The 20948-nt window shown below is 39.8% G+C and overlaps 2 protein-coding genes across 3 annotated transcripts; one reads left to right on the top strand and one right to left on the bottom strand.

Moving 5' to 3' along the window:
• Positions 1–41: 41 nt before the first annotated feature.
• Positions 42–5141, bottom strand: ankrd16 (ankyrin repeat domain 16). The gene is made up of 7 exons (XM_084345207.1): positions 4650–5141; positions 3357–3577; positions 3033–3075; positions 2512–2620; positions 2262–2423; positions 1332–1410; positions 42–814 (listed from the first exon to the last, which is right to left on the bottom strand). Exons 1-7 carry the CDS (start codon positions 4985–4987, stop codon positions 663–665), a joined length of 1104 nt encoding a protein of 367 aa, XP_084201333.1. The 5' UTR covers positions 4988–5141; the 3' UTR covers positions 42–662.
• Positions 5142–5742: 601 nt separating this feature from the next.
• glt8d2 (glycosyltransferase 8 domain containing 2) lies at positions 5743–20657 on the top strand. 2 transcript variants are annotated; one of them, XM_084345195.1, is made up of 10 exons: positions 5743–6101; positions 9687–9730; positions 12208–12300; positions 12962–13166; positions 14190–14307; positions 14472–14556; positions 14840–14952; positions 15083–15249; positions 19840–19952; positions 20125–20657. In XM_084345195.1, the coding sequence occupies exons 2-10, from the start codon at positions 9712–9714 to the stop codon at positions 20301–20303; spliced, it is 1092 nt and encodes a 363-aa protein (XP_084201321.1). In that variant the 5' UTR covers positions 5743–6101; positions 9687–9711; the 3' UTR covers positions 20304–20657. The 2 variants fall into 2 exon arrangements, with proteins under 2 accessions (XP_084201321.1, XP_084201322.1); XM_084345196.1 differs by lacking the exon at positions 5743–6101 and having other exon boundaries at positions 9608–9730.
• The last annotated feature ends 291 nt before the right edge of the window (positions 20658–20948 follow it).

Raw genomic sequence — 20948 nt, 5'->3', positions numbered from 1 at the left:
GACATCCATGAAATTGCTGTCTTACTTACACATGGCCTCGTGTTAGTCAATGCGTTTATTTCAAAGCATACACATTTAGTTGCATACACTCATATACGATACTTTCACACTAAGTAATAACCACCAGCCAGCCAGAAAGACTGGAGCTATCAGAGGTTGCTGATGTTTAAAGCTTAGGATTTGTTTTGTAATGACAGCCCAGCAAGTCTGTGATGGAAAGCTAGAGTCATGATGATATCAGAGTACAATCAGACAATATCATGCACAGGCAGGAGAGCTTATCTTCAGCATGCCCATTCATGTCTTCGCCTCAGGGCATAGCATTACCAAACAAGGTACTTATTCCCATGCAGAAGAGTGCAAACACAGCATTATGGGCTTTCTAAGTTATTTTAGAGATATTTTCCAAGTTATTGCAGAGTCTCAGGTCAACAACACCAAAGTTAGGCCTGTAGTAAATATAACAAAGCGAGATTTAGACTTAGATCCACAATGTCACTCAGGAATACATAAAACAATACAAGAAAGGATTTATTGTAGTTCACACAACCAAAGCTAAGTTACTTCAATCACATAAAAAGTTTTAATTTAATTTCTTCACTTAAATGTATTATGCAGAACCAACTGCATTCCTTTGCTCTGCATCACTACAGTGTCCTTCATCATGCGTCACATTCAAACACTCGCACCACGTCTGGTCTCCTGGCCAGCTGCCGTGCTGTCGTGCCAGATGCGTCCTCTGAGTCTTTGAGTCCGAGCTGCAGGAGCGTCCCGGCCGCATTTGCATGCTGTCCCATGCAGGCCATATGAAGAGCTGGGAAGAGAAAGTAAGGGAAGGTAAGGCCTCGTACTAGTGTTTTGGCATATTTTAGCCCATTGACTTGTCATTATCTACTCACCCTCATTTTATCAAGCATGAATCAACTGACTAAAAATGAAATATGGCAACTACAGGGTTGTTACTACAGCACGTTTTACAACGCTACTGTTCTGTTTTGATAGTGCTGTTTGTTGGTGAGAACCAGCCAGGATTTTGCAACATTTGAGTCTGAATGTGATGACAGCTGTGAGGTTGTCTGCTTATGTTTTCAACACTGGAAGAAATCCGATCAATTTACAGCCACACAGTCCTGATGAAGCAGATCAACTGATTATTGACTGTTGAACTATTAATAAATAATACTTACTAGTATTGTTTCATTACTTCACTTTTATTCGTACTTTTTTAGCCTTGAATGTTTATGTTTTAGATAAATACTCTTATTACTTTTCAGAGGCTTTGTTTGCTAAAAACAAAAACATTTCTCAAGCTGGGGTGACACACTGCTTACCACTTCTTCCCTTTTTGTCCCGAACATGAAGATCTGCCCCCAGCTCCAGCAGTGTTTTTATAGTGGACGTGTGGCCCTCCTGAAAAACACAGGTTGGAGAGTTTACTTCCACACTCAGATTTACCTACCAGGTGTGTTGGTAGGTTTCATTTTCATATTGTAATCTTACTATTGCTACTTCAGTCTACTCTGTATAAACAACAGAGCTTTTCCTTATTCAAACTAAGAATAAAGAGTGTTGCATTTAATACAGATTGCAAAGAGCTCTGACACACATTTGTGATTTTGGGATATTACAGACAGACTTCACCTGAAGACATTTATGGTAAACTAATAATGATAACCAGCATCACCTGCCTAATGTCCCTTACATAACAGAGATAGTTCAGTGTAAGCATAGTTTATCTGTGACTTACTGATACACTACTCATATTTAGTTTCAGTTTTAGAGTTAGATAGATAATATTATGTTTGCAACTTTATTTTCTCACTTGCCTCTCAGGGCTTCTGTAACACATAAAATATATACATACATTTGTAATTCGATGATAATTCAGCAGTCATTAACTATTAATCATTGTAATCAAGAGCACTGTCCTTTTCTGCATTTTAATGCTGTACGGCTGGTTGTCCTTCATCAGTGTGATCACATTTCTCTTGTTTATATCCATTACTTTTAGCTATTCAACACTTTATCCATTACTCTAAGCTAACTTTGTTTCACCAGTACCTTACGCTAAGTATTTCAATAATTTCGTTATAACTTCTACTGTTCTTCAACTCTTCTTACTAGTATTCATGCATTCTCAACACATGGTTTCAGGTGTCAAATTGGTGAAGCTACTCCACAATCTTTCCATGTATTCCCAGGCAAATGCAGACGTACCCCCTATAGTACAAGTACCACACGTTGGGAATCAAACCCCTCACCTTCGCAGCATAATGCAGGGCAGTGAGCTGGATGCCAGTCGCCCTCTGGTTCACATCTACATTAAGGTCCCGCACCAGGAAGCACAGTGCCTCCTCCTGGCCGGTGACAGCAACCTGGTGTACCGGCTGAGTGCCGAGTATGTCGGCTGCTGTTGGAGACGCCTACAGAGCACATAAGTCAGGTCGTGACAGAACACATATCTCAATTTCTACATACGCTTAACAATAACTGAATAAATGAAAATTTTACCTGGTGCTTCTCTAGAAGCAGCCTGGCTACAGAAATGTGTCCGTTCCTGACGGCATCCATGAAAGGAGTAACTCCACAGCTGTCAGTGATGTCTGGGGTGTAGCCACATCTGGAAGAAGGCCAGCAAAGGTGAATGTTAGTCAGGCAAAGTTATCCGTGAGCTGTAAATCATCATAATGCTGAAAAGTACACACCTATATTTCTCAGAAAACAAGTCAAGCACAAGCACAATCTGATCTGTCTGCCACTGAGCAGCTCCACCGATGCAGTTTGGGCCTTGTTCAAGGGGAGGTTACCTTGCAGTGGCAATGAGGGAAGACTATGTGCTAACCTTTCACACTCCCCTACCCGGATTTGTCCTGCCAGTCCAGGGATCAAACCAGCTACCTCTTTGTCACAGTTATGTTCATACTTGTGAGTCACAACAATTGCATTTATTATTTTGGGGCATTTTGAGCCAGAAATTCTGAGGAAAATGGGTTGCATCCATATAATTTGTTTTAGGGGGAAGTTCAACCTACCTCTCCAGCAAGATCCTAACAACTTCCTCACAGCCATGCATTGCTGAATAATGAACAGAGAGAGTATTAGTTATAATCTGACAATGAATGCACAAGGTCTCTCACATAACAAAAACATATTACTTTTGCCCTTCAGAGATCACAAACACACTTAGACATTCGGCCACAACAGACTACCACACACGTAGAGATGAGAGATTTGTGAAGGATAACTGTTTTAATCCAGCCTGAAGTCAGGAGATGTTTTGTGTATAGCAGGTGAAGCCACTCAGCCATCACGTCACATATCCATATACTGGAACTGAGGATCTGAGGACGCCTTACCTGCAGTGTGCAGAGGAGTCCTGCATGTTTTGCTCTCCGTCCTCCAGACATCCGGCACCATGAGAAGCAGGTGCTGTATGACCAGAGGATCGCCCTCCCTGCAGGCGATGTGAAAGGAGTTCCAGCCGTCTTTGTTTCTCAGTGCCGGGTCTGCGCCATGGCACAGCAGCTCCTGGATCACGGCAAGGTTCCTCCGAGTGCAGGCCATCATCAGAGGAGTCCTGAGCGAGAAGACCAAGTGAATTCTACCGAAGATGGCAGTCACATTGAAAGCTTATACACTGTTATTTTTTTAATATAGTAAATATATGAATAGACATACAGAGAAGAACAGAGAAATGTACAAATAAATGTATAAACAGTTGATACTAAATTACACATTTTTTATTTTTCAGCCTGTTATTCAACTATAATTACACACCATACAATAAAAAGTAAACTGTCAATTTCATTATGATTTTTATGTGGTGTATAACATTTTCAAACATTCACCTTCATGTTTTTTAAATTATGAATGAATTCAATCGTGCATTAGCTCAAATAATACGTGATTTGAACTAGTTTGTGTCCTTGATGTAAAAAAATTGAACTCACAAAAATATAAATGTGTTATTACACACATAAAAACAAAAGATGGAAAGAAACATTAACAATGATACATGTGTCTGCTATTAAAACGTTTAATAAATACATGTATTTATTCATTAAGTTCATTTTGTTGAGGCATTGACAATTATTATTATTATTATTATTATTATTATTATTATTATTATTATGTTTGGACAGGGAAATAGTCACAACTTGAGAAACTGGTTATAAACCTCTTTTATTATGCAGTGCAAGGAATACTTTGTGACCTGGGTGGACTGCAGAGTGTTTGGTTTGAGGAAATACCTTAAAACAGATGAAACATGATCAGGGATTTAAGACAAACAGACGCTTAGGTCTGTGAGATACTGACAAGTCTGTTTCTACTTGTCTTTGTTTTCTTATAACACCGTTTCCTTTGTCATGTTTGACCTCTCGAATAGGATATAGCAAAATATATATATAAACTCATTTTGTAGCCGCTCTACTCTTTTCGGGAAATCAAAAAGTGTCTCCTTCGAGCCGGATTCGAACCAGCGACCTAAGGATTTCGGCGTCATACCACTACAGTCCTCCGCTCTACCAACTGAGCTATCGAAGGGAGCTGGTACTACAGCCGGCAGGGTTGGTCTTTAAAGCCGACAGAGGGCGCTATGTATGCAATATTTAAAGTTAATACGACTAGATTAATACTGTCATCCTCACCAGTCAGCCTTCTTCAGACTGTCCACCTTCGCTCCTTCCCGGAGCAGGTAGCTAACACAAGCCTGGTGGCTCATGGACGCAGCTTCGTGCAGCGGCCTCTTGTAGTCGTTGTTGTACACCTCCACGTCCATGCCGACCCGCTGAACGAGATACTCCACAACATCCAGGTGTCCGTGTCTGGCAGCGTAGTGCAGCAGGGTGTCTCCTGACCGGCCGAAGTGTTTGCTGCTGACGGTCTGAGCCGCCGCCGAGCCGCCTAATGTTATCTGTTCCTCCAGAGAGCTTAAGTGTCCCTCCTGAGTGAGCTTCACCAGCACTTTGAAACTGCTGTCGTCCATGCTGGGTGGAGGTAAAGGCAGCTAACGTGACAGGAGCACGGTCACTTTAACCGGTCAAAAAGTGAGAAAGTAGTTCAGCTAAGACGCTTCAGGACATGATGGAGAGAGATGTTACCAGGTTTGTTTTCGTAGAGGAGCAGAAAATTAGGTGGCCAACCATGACCTTACTCTGTGACACTGTCCATGCGTAAAACAACACAGAATACAAACAAAAGCTAGTATTAAATTATAGATATCGTGTAAATTGAAAATGTGCATTCAAAAACAGGATCTTGCAATCAAAATAAATGCATTACATTTCTTATTTGTGTGTTTAAATCGTTTCCTCTTGAAGGACAACGCTTAAACTTATAAATGTTATGCTAATATATTATTGTTCGTTGCACTTTAAGCTTGTAATAAAAACCCAACTGGGAATAAAATATACAACGTATTCATTAACATGTGTAAACGAGGAACAAGGTAGTTTTAATAAGCCTTATAAAGCTACCTTTGTAGCTTAACAAACAAGTCCGTGCAACAATTTGAACAGAACAATATCATTATTATCCACAGGCATAACTATGACTGCTAACAAACGTGACGAAGGGATAGTCGTCCTTTCCAGCGCAGGTTATTATGGGAAGTGTAGTTTTTTGACGACGTGCGCGTCGGCTCGCTAGAAACTCCTCAACAGTGTTTCAAATCTGTTTTTTCTTCAAGGATAAACAATTAAAAGTAGGATTATAAGCATAAACAGTATTATAAATACTACTTTATGCACATGCCTGAGTCCACTGGTTAAACTAGAGCATTGTCAGTGTACTTTCCAATGACTGTCAATTACTTTCTCCCACTGTGGTCGACAGAACAAGTCTAAACGGACACTGCTTTAATTAGATTTTTTCTTATCACTCCGATGATCCCGTGAAATGGGACGTGCTAGTCCGGTTTTTGGCTGGATGACAGCGAGGAATCAGTGAACAAGATGAGTCACATCTGGAGGGAGGAAGGAGAGAAAAAAAAGGTGGGAGAGGAGAAAAGTGGGATTGTTGGTAAAGGGTGAGTCTCAGTCCTCAGAGGTTTTACAACATGGACCATGAAGAGTGACCACAGTCACCGCCCGCTTCCTCTGGTGAGTACATCTGTGACTTTATAATGTGCTTAAAATCGTGCTGCCATTTAAATGACTGATGATTAAGGCTACATATCAAACCAACAGGGACACGCCTCCTTACTTTATCACTGTCTTCTAAAGTGTATTTTCACTAAGTTAATGCATAGCAACATGACATTGTGTAGGTGTGTGTCTAGTGTGTGTTTTGAAACATGTTTCCTGTGTTTGGTGCTGTTTATGCCAGCCTGTTGTAGTGTTAGCCAGGAGAACTTTGTGTCCTGCTACACTGAAAGAAATGTCTGTCTTTAAAGAGTGCAATACAATACAAGAAAACAAGTGGAGACTGCAGATGCATCATGCATGTTTTATGTTGTTTCAATGCTATTCAGTATTTTTATTTTATTTAGGATTATAGTGCTTTTTAGGTGTTTTCTAATACAGTATCAACTATTCTCCTTTTACCTTGTTTCAAACGTTTCTCCCCTAGAAAATGTAGTAGTTTAATTCCATTGCACATCAGTGAAATGTGACAGACCCCTTCTCTCGTGAGTGAATTTCAGCCCTGAACAAGCAAACTACTTCACCCAGGTTAGACATTTTTTGCAGCGTGATGACTTATGCGTTTGGTTCGGACCCCCAACCCCCATTCACCACAGTCATTCACAGTTACATGTAAAGCTTCAGTAACTTATTTTGATGAGGGAAAAATTGTTTCACAGCTGGTAGTTATTGCTACATAACCTTAATTCTTCTATTGTCTCGAAGAAGCTATTTAAGCAAAATAATGCAACACAGACAGAAACTTTTGGACTGATATTTATTGTAATTCATTTGACAAAAACTTAAGTGGCATAAAATCAGTACCAGTTCATATTTGGGTGTACAATCCTGCAAAAACACTGACAATGTAGAAATCGTAAATTGAGATTGCACAGCGTATCACAATCAATACACTGTAATTTTGGTGAGTGAGTGGATTACCGATTGCTCGAGTGCAGCCCAGAGACAATATGTTCTGCCTTCTGGAAGGAGTGTATCTGAAGCTAAACAGTTCCAGATGTTCTGGGCTGCTCTACAGTGACAAACAAACCTGAAACACATGCACGACAAACTGCATGTCCTGTTTCATTGCAGCTGCTAAAGTTTAGTTAGCGTTTGCAGGTTTCTGCGGCAAGGGGTGAAACATAGAAAGCAGGCTACTGTGGGTGTGACGCTGATGAGCAACTTAAAGTGTGCTGCTTCCTGCTGAGGTTTCACCACTTTCCACCGAACACACAAATGATGAGGTCAATGAAACCAATTGATCCTTATTGATTCTAAGAGGAGGTGATAGAGAAGACTTGTTAAGCTGTGAGACAGCCGAAATGTGCATTTTTTTCATTCATTGCGTAGCTTTTCTATACAAATGCTTCAATGGCTGTGAGGCAAATAGTTCCCTTGATCAAGCCCTGGCACCAGGAAGGAAGGAAGTGGTGGAAGATTTTGGACAAAATACAGCCACATGTGTCATTCAGTGTCTCCTGGCTTCAGGCCTCAGCGAGTGTACTCCAGGTCAGGTCATATGGCACATAATGTACGCATGTGGCATGTTTGTCACAGTCACATACGTCGGTGTGTAAAATATTTGTCACAAAATATATTTCTGTATGTGCGTTTATATTCAAATTTATGTTTGTGTTAAAGGAAAAGTTCACCCAAAAATGAAAATTCAGTCATTATCCAGTCTACCCCATGCAGGTGGAAAGTTGGATGAAGTTTTGTAGTCCGCAAAACATTTCACAGCAAAACAGAGTTGCAGCATTCTCCTAAACAGCTGAGGTAGATGGGGACTTGTTTCAAAACGCTAAAAACAAACCAGAAAAACCATAACAGGCTCCATACAGCTCTTTCAAGGTAATCCACGTCTCCGGAGGCCCTGAGATCCTGAATTGATGTGAAAAGACGTTGTTTTCACCCTTGACGTACAGTCGAGCTCATGCACCCTCTTCAGACAAAGCTAGTGCTTTCAGCTTTAAGAAGGGATGTAAATAACATCTTTTCAAATCAATTTGGGACCTCCAGCTTCTGGAGACTTGGAAATCACCAGACAAGTCTGGAGCCATTTTGTCTTTTTTTATTATTTTTTTGTCCCCATCTACTTCAGCTGTTTAGGAGAATGCTGCAATGCCGTTTTGCTCTGAAGCTCCAGAAATGCTATTCCACCGCAGTGTAATATGAGTGCTTCTTGGTTTGAGACAAACATTTTGACTTAGGAGGAACTTCCTTTGCCACTTAAAGTAAAGTACTGCAAAAAAGAGGGTAACTTTTTATTTATGTGATGGCAACAGTATGTATGTGAGTAGAGTGAATATACTGTATGTGAGAGTTCAAATGTATTTTGTGTATTTTATGAATATGTTATATGTGTGTAAGCGTGAGAATGAAAACATAAATATGTGAGAGAAGAGTGTGTTTATGCACATGAGAAAATACTTTTATGTAAGAGTATGGGTCAGTATGTGAACATGACAAAGAGCTTCAGGTGTTGACCCGGCCTCCGAACTCCCCAGATCCCAACCTGATTGAGCGTTCGTGAGACATCTCTGAACAAGTCCGATCCATGGAGGCCCAATCACAGATCAGACTTGGCTCAAACCAGTCAAGGCATGGACACAGGACCTCTGGGGTCGTCCTGTGGTTTCTGACACAAGAGCATTGGTGGCAGATCCTTTGAGTTCTGTAGGCTGCGAGGTGGGGCCTCTATGGATCGGACTTGTTGATGGACGTCCCATGGATGCACAACTGTATTGGGATCTGGGCAATTTGGAGGCCAGGTCAGCAGCCAGAGCTCTTTCGTCGGGCCATTCCTGAGCAGTTTTTGCAGTGTGGCAGGGTGCATTGTCCTGACATCGAGGGGTGCACTTGGTCTGTGACAGTGTTTGAGTGGGAGGTTCGCGTCCAGCAGAATGTTGCATTTTAATGAGATGACGATTGTTATACACTTTAGCTGTCAGTGGTTTTAATGTTCTGGCTGATTGGTGTATAAATGTAAGTGAATTGTGGCTCACGTGACCCCCTACTGTTCAGCTGTGGAACTTTATTGAGAACTAAATAATCTTGTATTTATATTGAAAACACAACATAGGATCCATTGATATTTATATTTTTCCAAAAGCTACTTCGTTGGATTATGCGTTTTTGAGGTTTAATCTCAAGGTTTCACTAGTTTTTCAGATTTCCCACTGTTCTTCACCAGGGGCTCATGGCTCTTTTCCTCTGAACAACTCACAGCTAAGAGGTAAAACTCTCGTAAAACTTAGTCACCCAGTTGCCTCAGACATCCAACAGTGGTGACGTCCTCGGCTGGCACACAGATCTCTGCAGGAGAGACCACATTCTTAAGCAATGTTTACACTTAGCCATGATTTGGGAGGGGTTTGTCCTCTTCTCTACATTTACACAAAAGAAAATGAGGTCTGACATCTTTCTTATTATCAGAGACTGTGAAGGCAGGGTTGCCAGGTTTCAGTGTTAACATTCAACCCTCCATACGTCATATAAATGAACTTCTCTTCAGTGACTTGATTGCGCTCTCTTACTCTTTCTTTGCGTGTGTGTTTGCAGATGTCGCTGGAAGCAAACATGAAATATGGCTCTCCTGAGAAAAAGTAAGTGTTCCCACTCTCAATGATCTCAAGTGATATACATTTACATGTCTGTCTTCTGCTCCTGCTGATGGGCAGTAACACTAAGAGACTCAGCTATACTTGTGGTTTAACACTTATGTCAGGTTTAGAACCAGCTTCACTTGGTGTAAAAAAGGAGGTTTAGCTGGTGCAGCTGTTGCCAATAAAGGAACCCCCAAATTTCCCTCTTGGAAAGCATCCATCGTCCGTCCACGTGTGCCAAATGCATGTGTGTGCTGGGGGAGGGTGTGATGAGGTAACCAGATGACAGGCTGTAAGGAGTTACATGTCATTATTCAGTCTGGTGTGTGAACAGCAATGCAAACAGAACGCAAAAGACTTTCCTACCAAAATTAAGCTTGACTAAAAAAAACGAACATCTGCGGTGGCTTTAGTCAACCTTCAATCCTTGATCTAGCTGCTCAGGTAGCATGCTGTGCATAATAAGTAATGGCACCTGAATAGGCACCGAAAATGTTAACAGTGGCTTGTAACTGGTTGCATATGGGTATTTGATTCAGGCAGCTGGTGGAAAGAGTCCCACTTTAGAGATAAACCTATTGTGAAGGAAACATAACAGTCAAACACCAACTCAACCTACACAGCTTTTCATGCTAATGTTCAGTGTTAAAATAATCATGGATGTTGATCAGCAGAAAATTAATCAACAATTTTGACATGTTGTTTAAAGGAATGTTTTTTTGGATCAGCAGCATGTAGCTTGCATTTAGCCTAGCTCTGCACAAAGACTGGAAGCAGGGGACTAGCTGCTGTCTAGAGTTAAAGCTTAGTAATGAGCTTAGTTTAATTATTAAATCTGTGATTAAACAAAATATTTTTTTTAATTACTTAATTAATTAGATGTGTTGGTAGGTGTATTTTTACCTTTTAACAGGGCCAGGCTAGCTGTTTCCCTCTGCTTATAGTCTTTAAACAAAGCTAAACTAATCACCTGCTGGCTCCAGCTGTGTACTTAAACATAGTACAAGATACTGGTAATGAAATAATCTCAATTTAATATTGGTGCCTCTATATGACCCACATAAGCAAACAAGACCATCAGTGGGAAGACTGGCTATTGCTATAAAGCTTTTATAGTTATTCTTAAAGCCTGTCAGTGGGTAAGACTGTGATTTATCCAGGTTGGTTAAGTCATCAAATGGAAAAAAAATAATTGTATAGAGTGATGAATTGATACATTAATGATGCTGCTCGGTAGTCTGGTACAGCAAAGTTAACTTTGTTTCACCATTGTCATATTGCAGTTATTCATTTTACATAGCCACAAGTAGATACATTACCTCACTGCCATGCAGCCTGCAAACAGCTGTGTTTAAAAAGGACAATAGTATTGAAAATATGTTGCATCTTTCTTTCATTTTCTTCCAGAACAAATGACACGCTAGCTTGATTAAGAACTTAAGACACAAGGCAGTGGTGTTCATTCAGCTTTCGCCGCAGGGGCCACCAGAATCAACCAAACTGAAAGTTTCTTGTAGCTGCTGTAAAGATGCACTATGTAGTTTCAGGGAGAAACTTTATTTAGAAGAGAAAGATTGTCATTGACTGATTTTTCTATGCCTGCACAAGCTAAATGAACAAACTCTGTTAATTTTCATGACTGAACAAACTGACCTGAAAAGACAACACAATTTTATACTGTTTTACCTTTTGCTGGACCCTGCCACCTTTCTAGCATCAAACAGCGTTTTGGGGACCTTATTTTCCTCTGAGAACAGCTTGTTTATTCACTTATGGAAATAAGAAATATTTCTGAGTTTGTATAACTACCTCATTAATATTGTAGATATTAAAATTATGAGTTTGATTTTTTCCCCAAAAACGATGTAAGGCCCCTTTAACAATAAGACATGACTGAGGTGTTATTCCCAAACTGTCAATTTAATCCTTTATGTCATTAAACCAGCAAAAATGCAAAACAGTCCAGCCATGGGCTTCAGCCCATTCCTTTCAGTTATTGATTGTGAGGAATTTGTGTGAAATAATCACTGTTTCTTCTAATATATGTAACCAAAATATTTGTTCATCCATTCATTCATTCTAAAACATGAGCATTTGCTGCTTTTCTCTATTTGTAATTGTAATGTCTTCAGGTTTTGGACTGTTGTTCCGACAAAACAGGCAATATGAAGATGTCACCTTACGATCTGTGATACTGTGATGGAGTTTTTCATTTACTTTCTAGATTAAATAATTGAACAAAAGAGAGGAGATTGATCAATAACAATAAAAAAAAATCCTGCTGATGTTTATTTTTTGTTGAGTATACAGTATATGTCATTCAGTGTATCTGGAGACTTGGACAACAAACAGCAATACTGCTTGTACACCACATATTGAGTTGACTGTTACAATCTGATTGGATTTAAGCTACTTTATGTGCATGTACAAACACTGACTGTATGGCTGACAGACTGACTCTGTCTTTTCTGTTTCAGTTAACCGGGTCCTCCTGGTGCTGCTGGTGCTGATGGTGTGTCTCCTCCTGCACAGTACACTACTCAGAGCTTCTACTCGGGCCAAACACCCAGGTACATCCACACAGATTTTATTCACATCGTTATAGAGCAAATTAAGCTGTGTCAAAACATTAAAGGACAAGTCTGGCAATGTTTTATATTTTGTTTACTTTCAACTTTCAGAGACCAAAAGAAAGGAAAACTGTATTCTACTAAAGCCTAATATACATTATTCCTCTGTGCCATAGAGTTTAATTGTTGTCCAGAATCTACTCATCTGCCTGCTGCCATGAGTACTCATTACCAAATGTAGATTAATCCACCATTGAAAATAGTCCCCAACAAATCTCTTCTTTAGGTAATGTTTGGTAAAATTCAAAGAATCCAGCTGTTTACCAAATTGTTGAGGCTTTTTTAGAAATAAAAAATGTTTATAGATTATGTTATATATATTTCATAAAAAGAAAAACAGTAACGTGAGTCTTTTTTCTAACAAATCTCAGAGCAAATGGTAGATGTCATGAGTGTTTTGTGACTTTCATCTAATTTGACTTTAATGCAGTTATTGAAAGTTGTGACAGCTATTAAACTTCTAAAATAATAATGAGTAGAAAAAACACTCAGAGAACGTGTTGTACCATACTTTGTGCATAGCACCATTCTTACGTGAACAAACCTGCATCCAAAATGACACAAAAAAAATCCTGGACCTTCAACCTCTGATTCCTCTCAGATCACTGGAGGAGCGTCGGCAGCGCAGCACAGGTTCCTGCAGTGAGAGTGCCAGAGGTCGAGGATAATGTCGTCCCCGTCATTATCTGCGCATCTGAGGAGCGCGTGGGTGCAACCATGGCAACCATCAACAGCGTCTATAGCAACACAGATGCCAGTGTGTTCTTCTATATTGTTACTCTCCGTGACGCTGTGAAACTGACGAGGTTTGTCACTTGTTTCTACTGTAAACATTACCTTTTTATTAGCGGTGTAAAACTTAACCTATATGAATTGGAAATCAGTTTTAAAGTGAACGAAGCGACTACACAGATATGCGGACCTCTGGATCGATCTAAATGTACTGTCAACCGGCCGATGGCCGATTTTAAAGTTATGAATTGGTTGAGTGAAGCTGCTATGCTGCTACTTCCTCACAGCGTCTTCAAACTCTCGTAAAAGTTCAAATGTCAGCGCAAGACTCTCGCAAGATGCGGCATAGCAATGTTAGCGTAGCGTTGCCAAGGAAACAAAAGCAACATGTCCGACAACGGCAACAAAATTTACAATGCACCATCAAATGTAAAATCAAAAGTCTGGAAGAGATTTGGATTTTATAAGAAGGTCAGAAAGTTGGACAAAAAGCAGGCTGTCTGTAAGCTCTGTAGTACAGTGGTAGCACGACAACTTAGCGCTCACCTAGTGAGGCAGCATGATGAAACCTGTGCAGACGACGAGGATGCTAGTAAAGCTAGCACTAGCAAGAACACGCAAGACAAAGACATGGAGATTAAACACTTTTTCCAGCCACAATTTAGCCACAACTTTAACTTTTGAGTTTGTTGCCAGCAGTAAAGATTTGTCTGATTGTAATGATGATAGGTGTGATTTTATACACTGATTATTACTAGGAAGCAGAGACTACAGACAGTCAGGGACATCCAGTTCAGTGAGGTCCAATGCAGACAGATCCAGCTCAGAGAGACCCTGCTCATGGAGATCCAGTACCATCAATTCATGTATCCAGATTCGTATCGAAGGGTCTTATGAGGGAGATATGCACACCCCTATCTTTTATAGATTCATGAAATGACCCTAACCCTAACCTTAACCCTTTTAAGCCTTAAATTGATTTTTCCTCTTATAATGTAAATGCACTGAGTTTGTAATTGTTCCATTCCAGGATCATAGCGTATCATGATGACATTCATGTTTATAGACCTAATCTGACTTCCTTTGCATCTTCCCAGGCAGTATATAGAGAAGACTAAACTAAAAAGCATCAAGTATAAGATACTGGAATTTAACCCCATGGTTCTACAAGGAAAGGTGAAGCCAGATTCTTCTCGACCTGATCTGTTACATCCAGTGAGTTCTAGCTTTGGTTTTGGTTTTGTATCGATACATACAGTACCTTATACATACACAGCTCTCAATTGCAAAAGTTGAAAGTAAGCATTCGTGCTTCCCCACAATCTAAATTTAGAGTTACTGTTTCATAGAGTTGAAATAACTTAACTTTTGTTTTGCAGCTCAACTTTGTGCGCTTTTACCTACCTCTGCTTGACATCAGCCATAAGAGGGTGATATACTTAGACGATGATGTCATTGTGCAGGGTACGTATGTGATGAGGTAATCCATGTGAAAAGATTTCATATTTCATAACACGTATCCTTCAGGTTAAATGTTGGTCCAATTAATGCGTTGGAGTTGGATGTGAAATAATAAATAATGAAATAAATAATTAATAAAATAAGAGATTAAAGAAATAAGACGGCATAAAAAAAGTGTGAAAATACACATATCCAACCTCATATTTAATACAGAGGGCAATAGAGCTGTTACAGGTAGAGTGTGTGCATGTATTTTACCACTTTAAAGGCTTTCTATGCTTTTCAGGCAACATCGAGGATCTGTTCAATGTCAAGTTGAAGCCAGGTCACGCTGCGGCTTTTGCCACTGACTGCGACCTGCCCTCCACACATGAGATGGTGCGCAGCATCGGCATGCAGGTGCATTTTTTATATCTTTTCTCATGTCACTTTGTGTATTAGCCTGCCAGTGTGTGAAGGCAACACAATTCACTTTTAAAAGATTTGGTTGTTGAAATATGGCGTTTTCTCGTCTGAGCTTGTCCCATAGACAACCTACATGGGCTACCTGGACTACAGGAAACAGGTAGTTAGAGATCTCGGCATCCACCCTCGAGACTGCTCTTTCAACCCTGGAGTGTTTGTGGCAGATATGAACGAATGGAAGAAACAGAAGATCACCAAACAGCTGGAGAAATGGATGGAGGAGAATTTCAGGTACACACAATGGCCAGCAGTTTCTTGAAAACCTCATGTTGCACTTTGCAGCAGGCTCAAGGTTCAAGGTCAGTTTATTTCAGCAGGGTGAACAGACTTTGAATAAACTCCAGCTCAAAGGTGAAGCCTTTGGGAAATTTAAACACTGACTGGCTTTGAGAATTGCTTTCTGAGGACATTGTCTTGTACAAAAACAATACAGTAATTGATAACAATATGAAAACAACAAACTATATGCAAGTTTCAATTCCTCATTGCAGAATCCTATTTAATAAATAGGAGCCTGTGTTTTACGCTGAAAATGTATTGGGGTGTCCTTCATCTGGTACTTGTTCGTAAATGCAAGGTTACAACATTCAAAGCATACATAACATGAGGAGTTTTTACGTTAATGTATGTTCAGAGGTCACGTATCAAAGAAATGGAATGGAATTATGCTTTAACAGGTAGGCTGCTTAGTCCCTTACAATAATAATTATTCATTTATAAAAATGAAGTAGGAAAAAATCCAGTAGGATGTATAACTTTTTTCTCCTGTAGGCTAATCTTAATGTAAATGAACTTCAAAAATGTAAACAACACCACACATATTATCTTTATTTATTTTTTAATGTAGTTTGTCTCAATACTAAGAAACAACAAAAGCATCATTCATTTCATGTGTTTTGTATCATATACAGTAGGTTTATTAAAAGGGCTTAAACAAAAGTTTATGAGAGCATTTGAGAACAGTTGAGAACTTCAGCGTTTTCCAGGGACAGGAGGATTTCGAGGAGGCCACAGTCAGTCAGAGGCCTGAGGACCAAGAGGCAGGACTTCTTCCAGGCTGATCTCAGCAGAGGAGGAGAACTATTGACAGACATGTGCAGTGCTTCATGCAACATTAATAGGGAGTTTTTGGTTTAATTTGGATGTTAATGATTATTAGGGATAATTATTAATTATGATAAATAATAACATTCAGTTTACATTAGATCACCTCGGGGCACCACCCTTGAAGAAGGGAAAAGTCACCAAATCAGTCTCATAAAAAAAGGTACTAAGCTGTCAGTTTGTAACTCTGATTAATAATTAACTTAATTACCACAGCCAAAATTACCATAACAGCTAGTACTGGTCGAAGGCTTTTGGAGTCCTTGACAGAGTAGAGGTTGGCAACATTGACTCTTTTAAAAAAAATTTTAACAATATTAAATAGACAGCATGAAGGTTCAAAAGTCTTTTATTTGAACACAAAGAACATGTACAAGTGTGTGTGTGTGTGTGTGTGTGTGTGTGTGTGTGTGTGTGTGTGTGTGTGTGTGTGTGTGTGTGTGTGTCTGGAAGAACAAAAGCAAAATGGCGGCTAGGGTTCAAAGTACCACGCCACACAGCATGGACAAAGGAAGACTACAAATAAAATGGCTGATCAAAAGGGACTACAAGATGGCTGATCGAAGGGTTGGACTCAGGTCCAAGATGGTGGATCAGACTGGGGAAATTCTGGGAAACTGAGTTCAGTTCAAAGTCCATTTTGAAATCCATAATGAACGACTTCATCTGTGGGTCCCAAGTCATGGATCAGAAGACCAGAAGGACTTGAGTTAGGGTGAAGCTTAGAGAGCTTTTTTTCTCAGGGTTTGTGCAGCAGGGAAGGAGAGCTACTTACACTGCCATTTTCAAGGCAAGGTCAGCTGAGAGGCGAGAGGGCTGATCAATCATGAATTAGCAGACTGGATGAACCGCAAAGGAAGAAGGTGGTACAGTAGGGGCTGAAGGTCACGAACAGGTTCTGCTGAACCATCTGAAGAGTGAGGAAGGAGAGGCAGTGCTTTGTCCAGGCTTTTTACAGCAGAGGAGGGCTTCATGCATATTACATGTGTTAGCTGGCTCAGAGGACGGCAGCTTCTGTGGCTGCACAGGATGAGCTCAGGGAGGCCAAGAACAGGTTGTTGCAAACAGCTGTTGACGGAGGAGTGCGGGGCAGGGCGTCGTCCACGCTGACCTCGACTGCAGACACAGTCAGCCAGTGGAGAGAGCATTTGACAGGCAACAGAGGGCTGCAGAGGAGGAAGTGCTGGAGGAATCAGGGGAGGCTCTGCCCTCTGTCCTGCATAGGTCACTGAGGTAGTGCACATTGGCAAGGATCGGATGGGTTCGGATTGGATGGGTACAGATTGGATGGGTTCGGATTAGATGGGTTAGGATTGAATGGCTTCAGATTGGATGGATTGGAAATTTTGACTTTTTTGGAGTGCTCTGGCCTACCTCTGTGTCAGAAACCTCTGTCTCTCCCTGTTCCATACTCTCAATCTCCTCGTGCAACCAGCTTTGCTGCTCATCGAGCTGCCTTATGATCCCTTGTGTAGTGCAATATGAGGGAATGAGCTCGCTCCTTTTGTAAAGCTTGTCCCTTATTTGGTAATCCTTCTCTTGAGAATGGTCTCCTGAAAGTGACAACATCAACAGTAAGATCAACATGATGACATAAATTGATTAGTTGATAGTTGCTCAGGGCTTGGATGATTTCTGCCCTCCTAGTAATTACCAGTCAAGGTAGATTTGTGTACCCTTAAGATCAAATAGAACCTTGGCCTCCGTTCTGTTTGTTGCCTTTTTGTCCAAACTTATTCTCCTCATCCTCTCCTTCTCTCACTCGATGTTCTCCTTCTTTGTCCTGACAATGTCTGTCACTCTTTTTAGTTTCTTTCTCCTCCTTCTCAAGACTTCTGACATAAGAAATGTGATGAAGTTGTTTAATTAATTGCTTTAATTACTAACCCATATAGGTGTGAACAATGATTTAATTTATCAAGAAAAAACATCCAAACATTTGCTCAAATTTGAGAATTTGCTGTTTACACCTGGCATTTTTCACAACTTCTTGATATTTAATTGACTACAAAATAAACAGAATAATTGATGGATAATATAGATAACAAAAGTAGCAGCCATCATCCACATTAACTTACAATCAATATGCGATGGACCTGTATTCAATTTTCTTTCTCTACTTAAGACAACAATTTCTGCAGAATTTTCAACAGTCAAAATACTCACAATGACGGAAGAAGATGTTGGGTGTTGCCCACTGTTTGGTCCATTCTGCATAGTTAACTTGGTGTTTTTGTAACTGAGGGTTCAAAGCTCTGTCTTAAAATGACACTCGCCACTGAGTGTCGGTCAGGACACAGAAGCCAACAAAGGGGAAAGACAACACTTTCAATTCAATATACACACAGATCACCACAAAACTCTAGTTCTGAATCAAGCTAAGGAGTACACAGTGACATCTGGTGGCTTTATACAGGCAGGACAGCTAAGCACCGACCATGCAGCCCTTAATTAGCAACACTTAATCTATTACAGACTGAACTTGAGCTGAACACATGACACAATGTGTTAAGCCACTTTTAAACAGGCCATAGCCAGGATTTTAGAAATACTGAGGTCCTGCCCCCCACCCATACATGGTCAACATTTTGAAGACTATAGTATAAATCTGTGCATTTCTCTGCATTTTGACAGAACCAATAATCGCTTAGGAAATAATATCAGTGCCAGCACATAGATGAAAATTGTACTCAAATTCTGACAGAGGAAGAAGATAAGTGACAAATATGGCCAATTTTGACTTAAATTGATCAAACTTATTCATATGCTGATAGATAGATAGATAGATAGATAGATAGATAGATAGATAGATAGATAGAAGATGGATAGAAAGAGAGAGAGAGAGATTACTACTTATACTTATACTTATTAATCCACAAAGGAAATTTCACTGTAGTAGCAATTCACATAAAAATCACCAAACTCACAATAACACACAATATAAAAACAGACACAAGGATGGTAAAAATAACTCAATATTTACAAATATAAACGTATATACACCTACAATACTGCAAGAATAAATAACATTTGAATATTAATCTAAAATGTGCAAAATAAGAGCATTCACATGGTTAACACTTTATCATAACCATCAGTCATAATTGGTACGTTTATAGTTCAGTAATTTTACTGTGAAGAAACAATAACATGGTTCATAAAACATGTATTAAGTAATTGTAAAAGTTCGAAACATCAGTTGCAACTCATCCAAATAATGTTTATAAATGAACCACACATTATTTATTATGGACATCAATTGCAACTTTCCAATAAACAATTGCTAATAAGTTGTTTATAAAGCATTTGTATTGCTTGTTAACAGTAAAATAAAGTTAAATTAGCTATAGATTTGCAGTTTTTATTATATGTAATTGTTTATTGTAATCATATGATAGATATTATAAAGTCTTACCAAAATATATATATATACATATATATGTATTAAGACCGAGAAAAAATACAGAGGACATGACCTCAGTGGCCTCAGTGGAAGCTACGGCCCTGCTTAGCAGTTAATTCCATCCTTAATTTATTGTAATGTTATATATTGTTCTGTCCCTCTTCTTATTGTGTGTTGGCTGGTTTCAGTGTCAAGCACATAGACCTACTTCATTTCTTGTATGTGGACTGTCACTTAAATATATGTGACTGTTGGAGCAGTAGAAACATCTGCCTGAAACGCTCAGAAACCCTGTTCCTCCTCTCCACCTGCAGGCAGAACATATACAGCAGTGCCATGGCCGGAGGTGTGGCAACCCCACCCATGCTTATAGTGTTTCATGACAAATACACAACACTGGACCCACTATGGCATGTCAGACACCTGGGTAAGCTCACCACACCTGATCACATACAGAAGAACTTCAATAGTGTTTCCCAAATGTTAAAAGTAAGCGGCATCAATAACTCTGCTACTTAGAAACACTGAGAAAGACCTAAAATAGTATAGCTCTACTTCTACTGTCGGGTCAATTTCAAAAAGGCTCCCTGTTTGTCCAGGCTGGAGTCCAGATGCCCGCTATTCAGAGACCTTCCTCCAGGAGGCGCGCCTGCTGCACTGGAACGGCCCGTTTAAACCATGGAATTACCCTGCTGTTCACTTGGATCTGTGGGAGAAGTGGTTCATCCCAGACCCCTCTGAAAGGTTCTCCTTGGTACGACCTGAGAGAGACAGCTGAGGGCTGTGGAACACACCATGTCTGAGCCACGGGGGGATATGAAGCATGTGAAGTTCAGGACTCATGTACATGAACAATAATGGAAGGTGTGATAGGAAATCGTGCAGTGAATTTAATACTGAAAATGAAACAATGTTCAAACATTGTATCAGAAACAGAGTGTGTTCTCTATGTATGTTAAAGACTCAAAATGTGACGCATCTGTTGTCTGCAGCACGGGACAGATATAGAATTGTACTTGTAGGAATTTGTTCAAAGTGAAAAACTCAGTGATCATTTATGTCATTTGTGTTTAGCAAGATTAGCCAGAAAATGCATTTCTATGCTAACCTGAAATAAATTTTCACATTTTCACTTTTTTCTTCTCTTTACTGGTACATCTATATTTCCAATATGGCATATAAATCTTTGAGGCAACTGTGTTGTGTTGCTACTGAGGATATATTACTGATAGTGGTTAAAATGGCTGTGATAACATAACTACACGGGTGGAACTAACCATTTAATTGGGGGGTACTTGATTATGATTTAAAAATCTTTAATTTTATTTTTTTTACTTAAAATCCCCCTCCAGTCTTATTCTTGCAGATGGACGTTTGAGTGTCACTGTGTAGAATGATGTATGCGCAGAGTTTCTGTGTCCTG

The sequence above is a fragment of the Pagrus pagrus genome, assembly GCF_965226575.1.
Source record: "Pagrus pagrus genome assembly, chromosome: 23".
In the NCBI taxonomy this organism is placed as follows: Eukaryota; Metazoa; Chordata; class Actinopteri; order Spariformes; family Sparidae; genus Pagrus; species Pagrus pagrus.
Note: the sequence above shows the minus strand (reverse complement) of the source record. Positions and strands in the feature narration are given on the sequence as shown.

Bases quoted from the DNA above. Each gene is read 5' to 3' on its own strand.
- ankrd16 (XM_084345207.1), bottom strand. From the start codon at position 4,987: ATGGACGACAGCAGTTTCAAAGTGCTGGTGAAGCTCACTCAGGAGGGA. The intron at 3,578-4,649 runs GTGAGGATGACA...CTTCTCGCTCAG, and splicing joins AGTCTGAAGAAGGCTGACTG to GACTCCTCTGATGATGGCCT. The intron at 2,621-3,032 runs GTAGGTTGAACT...GCCTTCTTCCAG, and splicing joins GTTAGGATCTTGCTGGAGAG to ATGTGGCTACACCCCAGACA.
- glt8d2 (XM_084345195.1), top strand. The intron at 14,308-14,471 runs GTGAGTTCTAGC...TTTGTTTTGCAG, and splicing joins GACCTGATCTGTTACATCCA to CTCAACTTTGTGCGCTTTTA. The intron at 14,557-14,839 runs GTACGTATGTGA...TATGCTTTTCAG, and splicing joins CGATGATGTCATTGTGCAGG to GCAACATCGAGGATCTGTTC.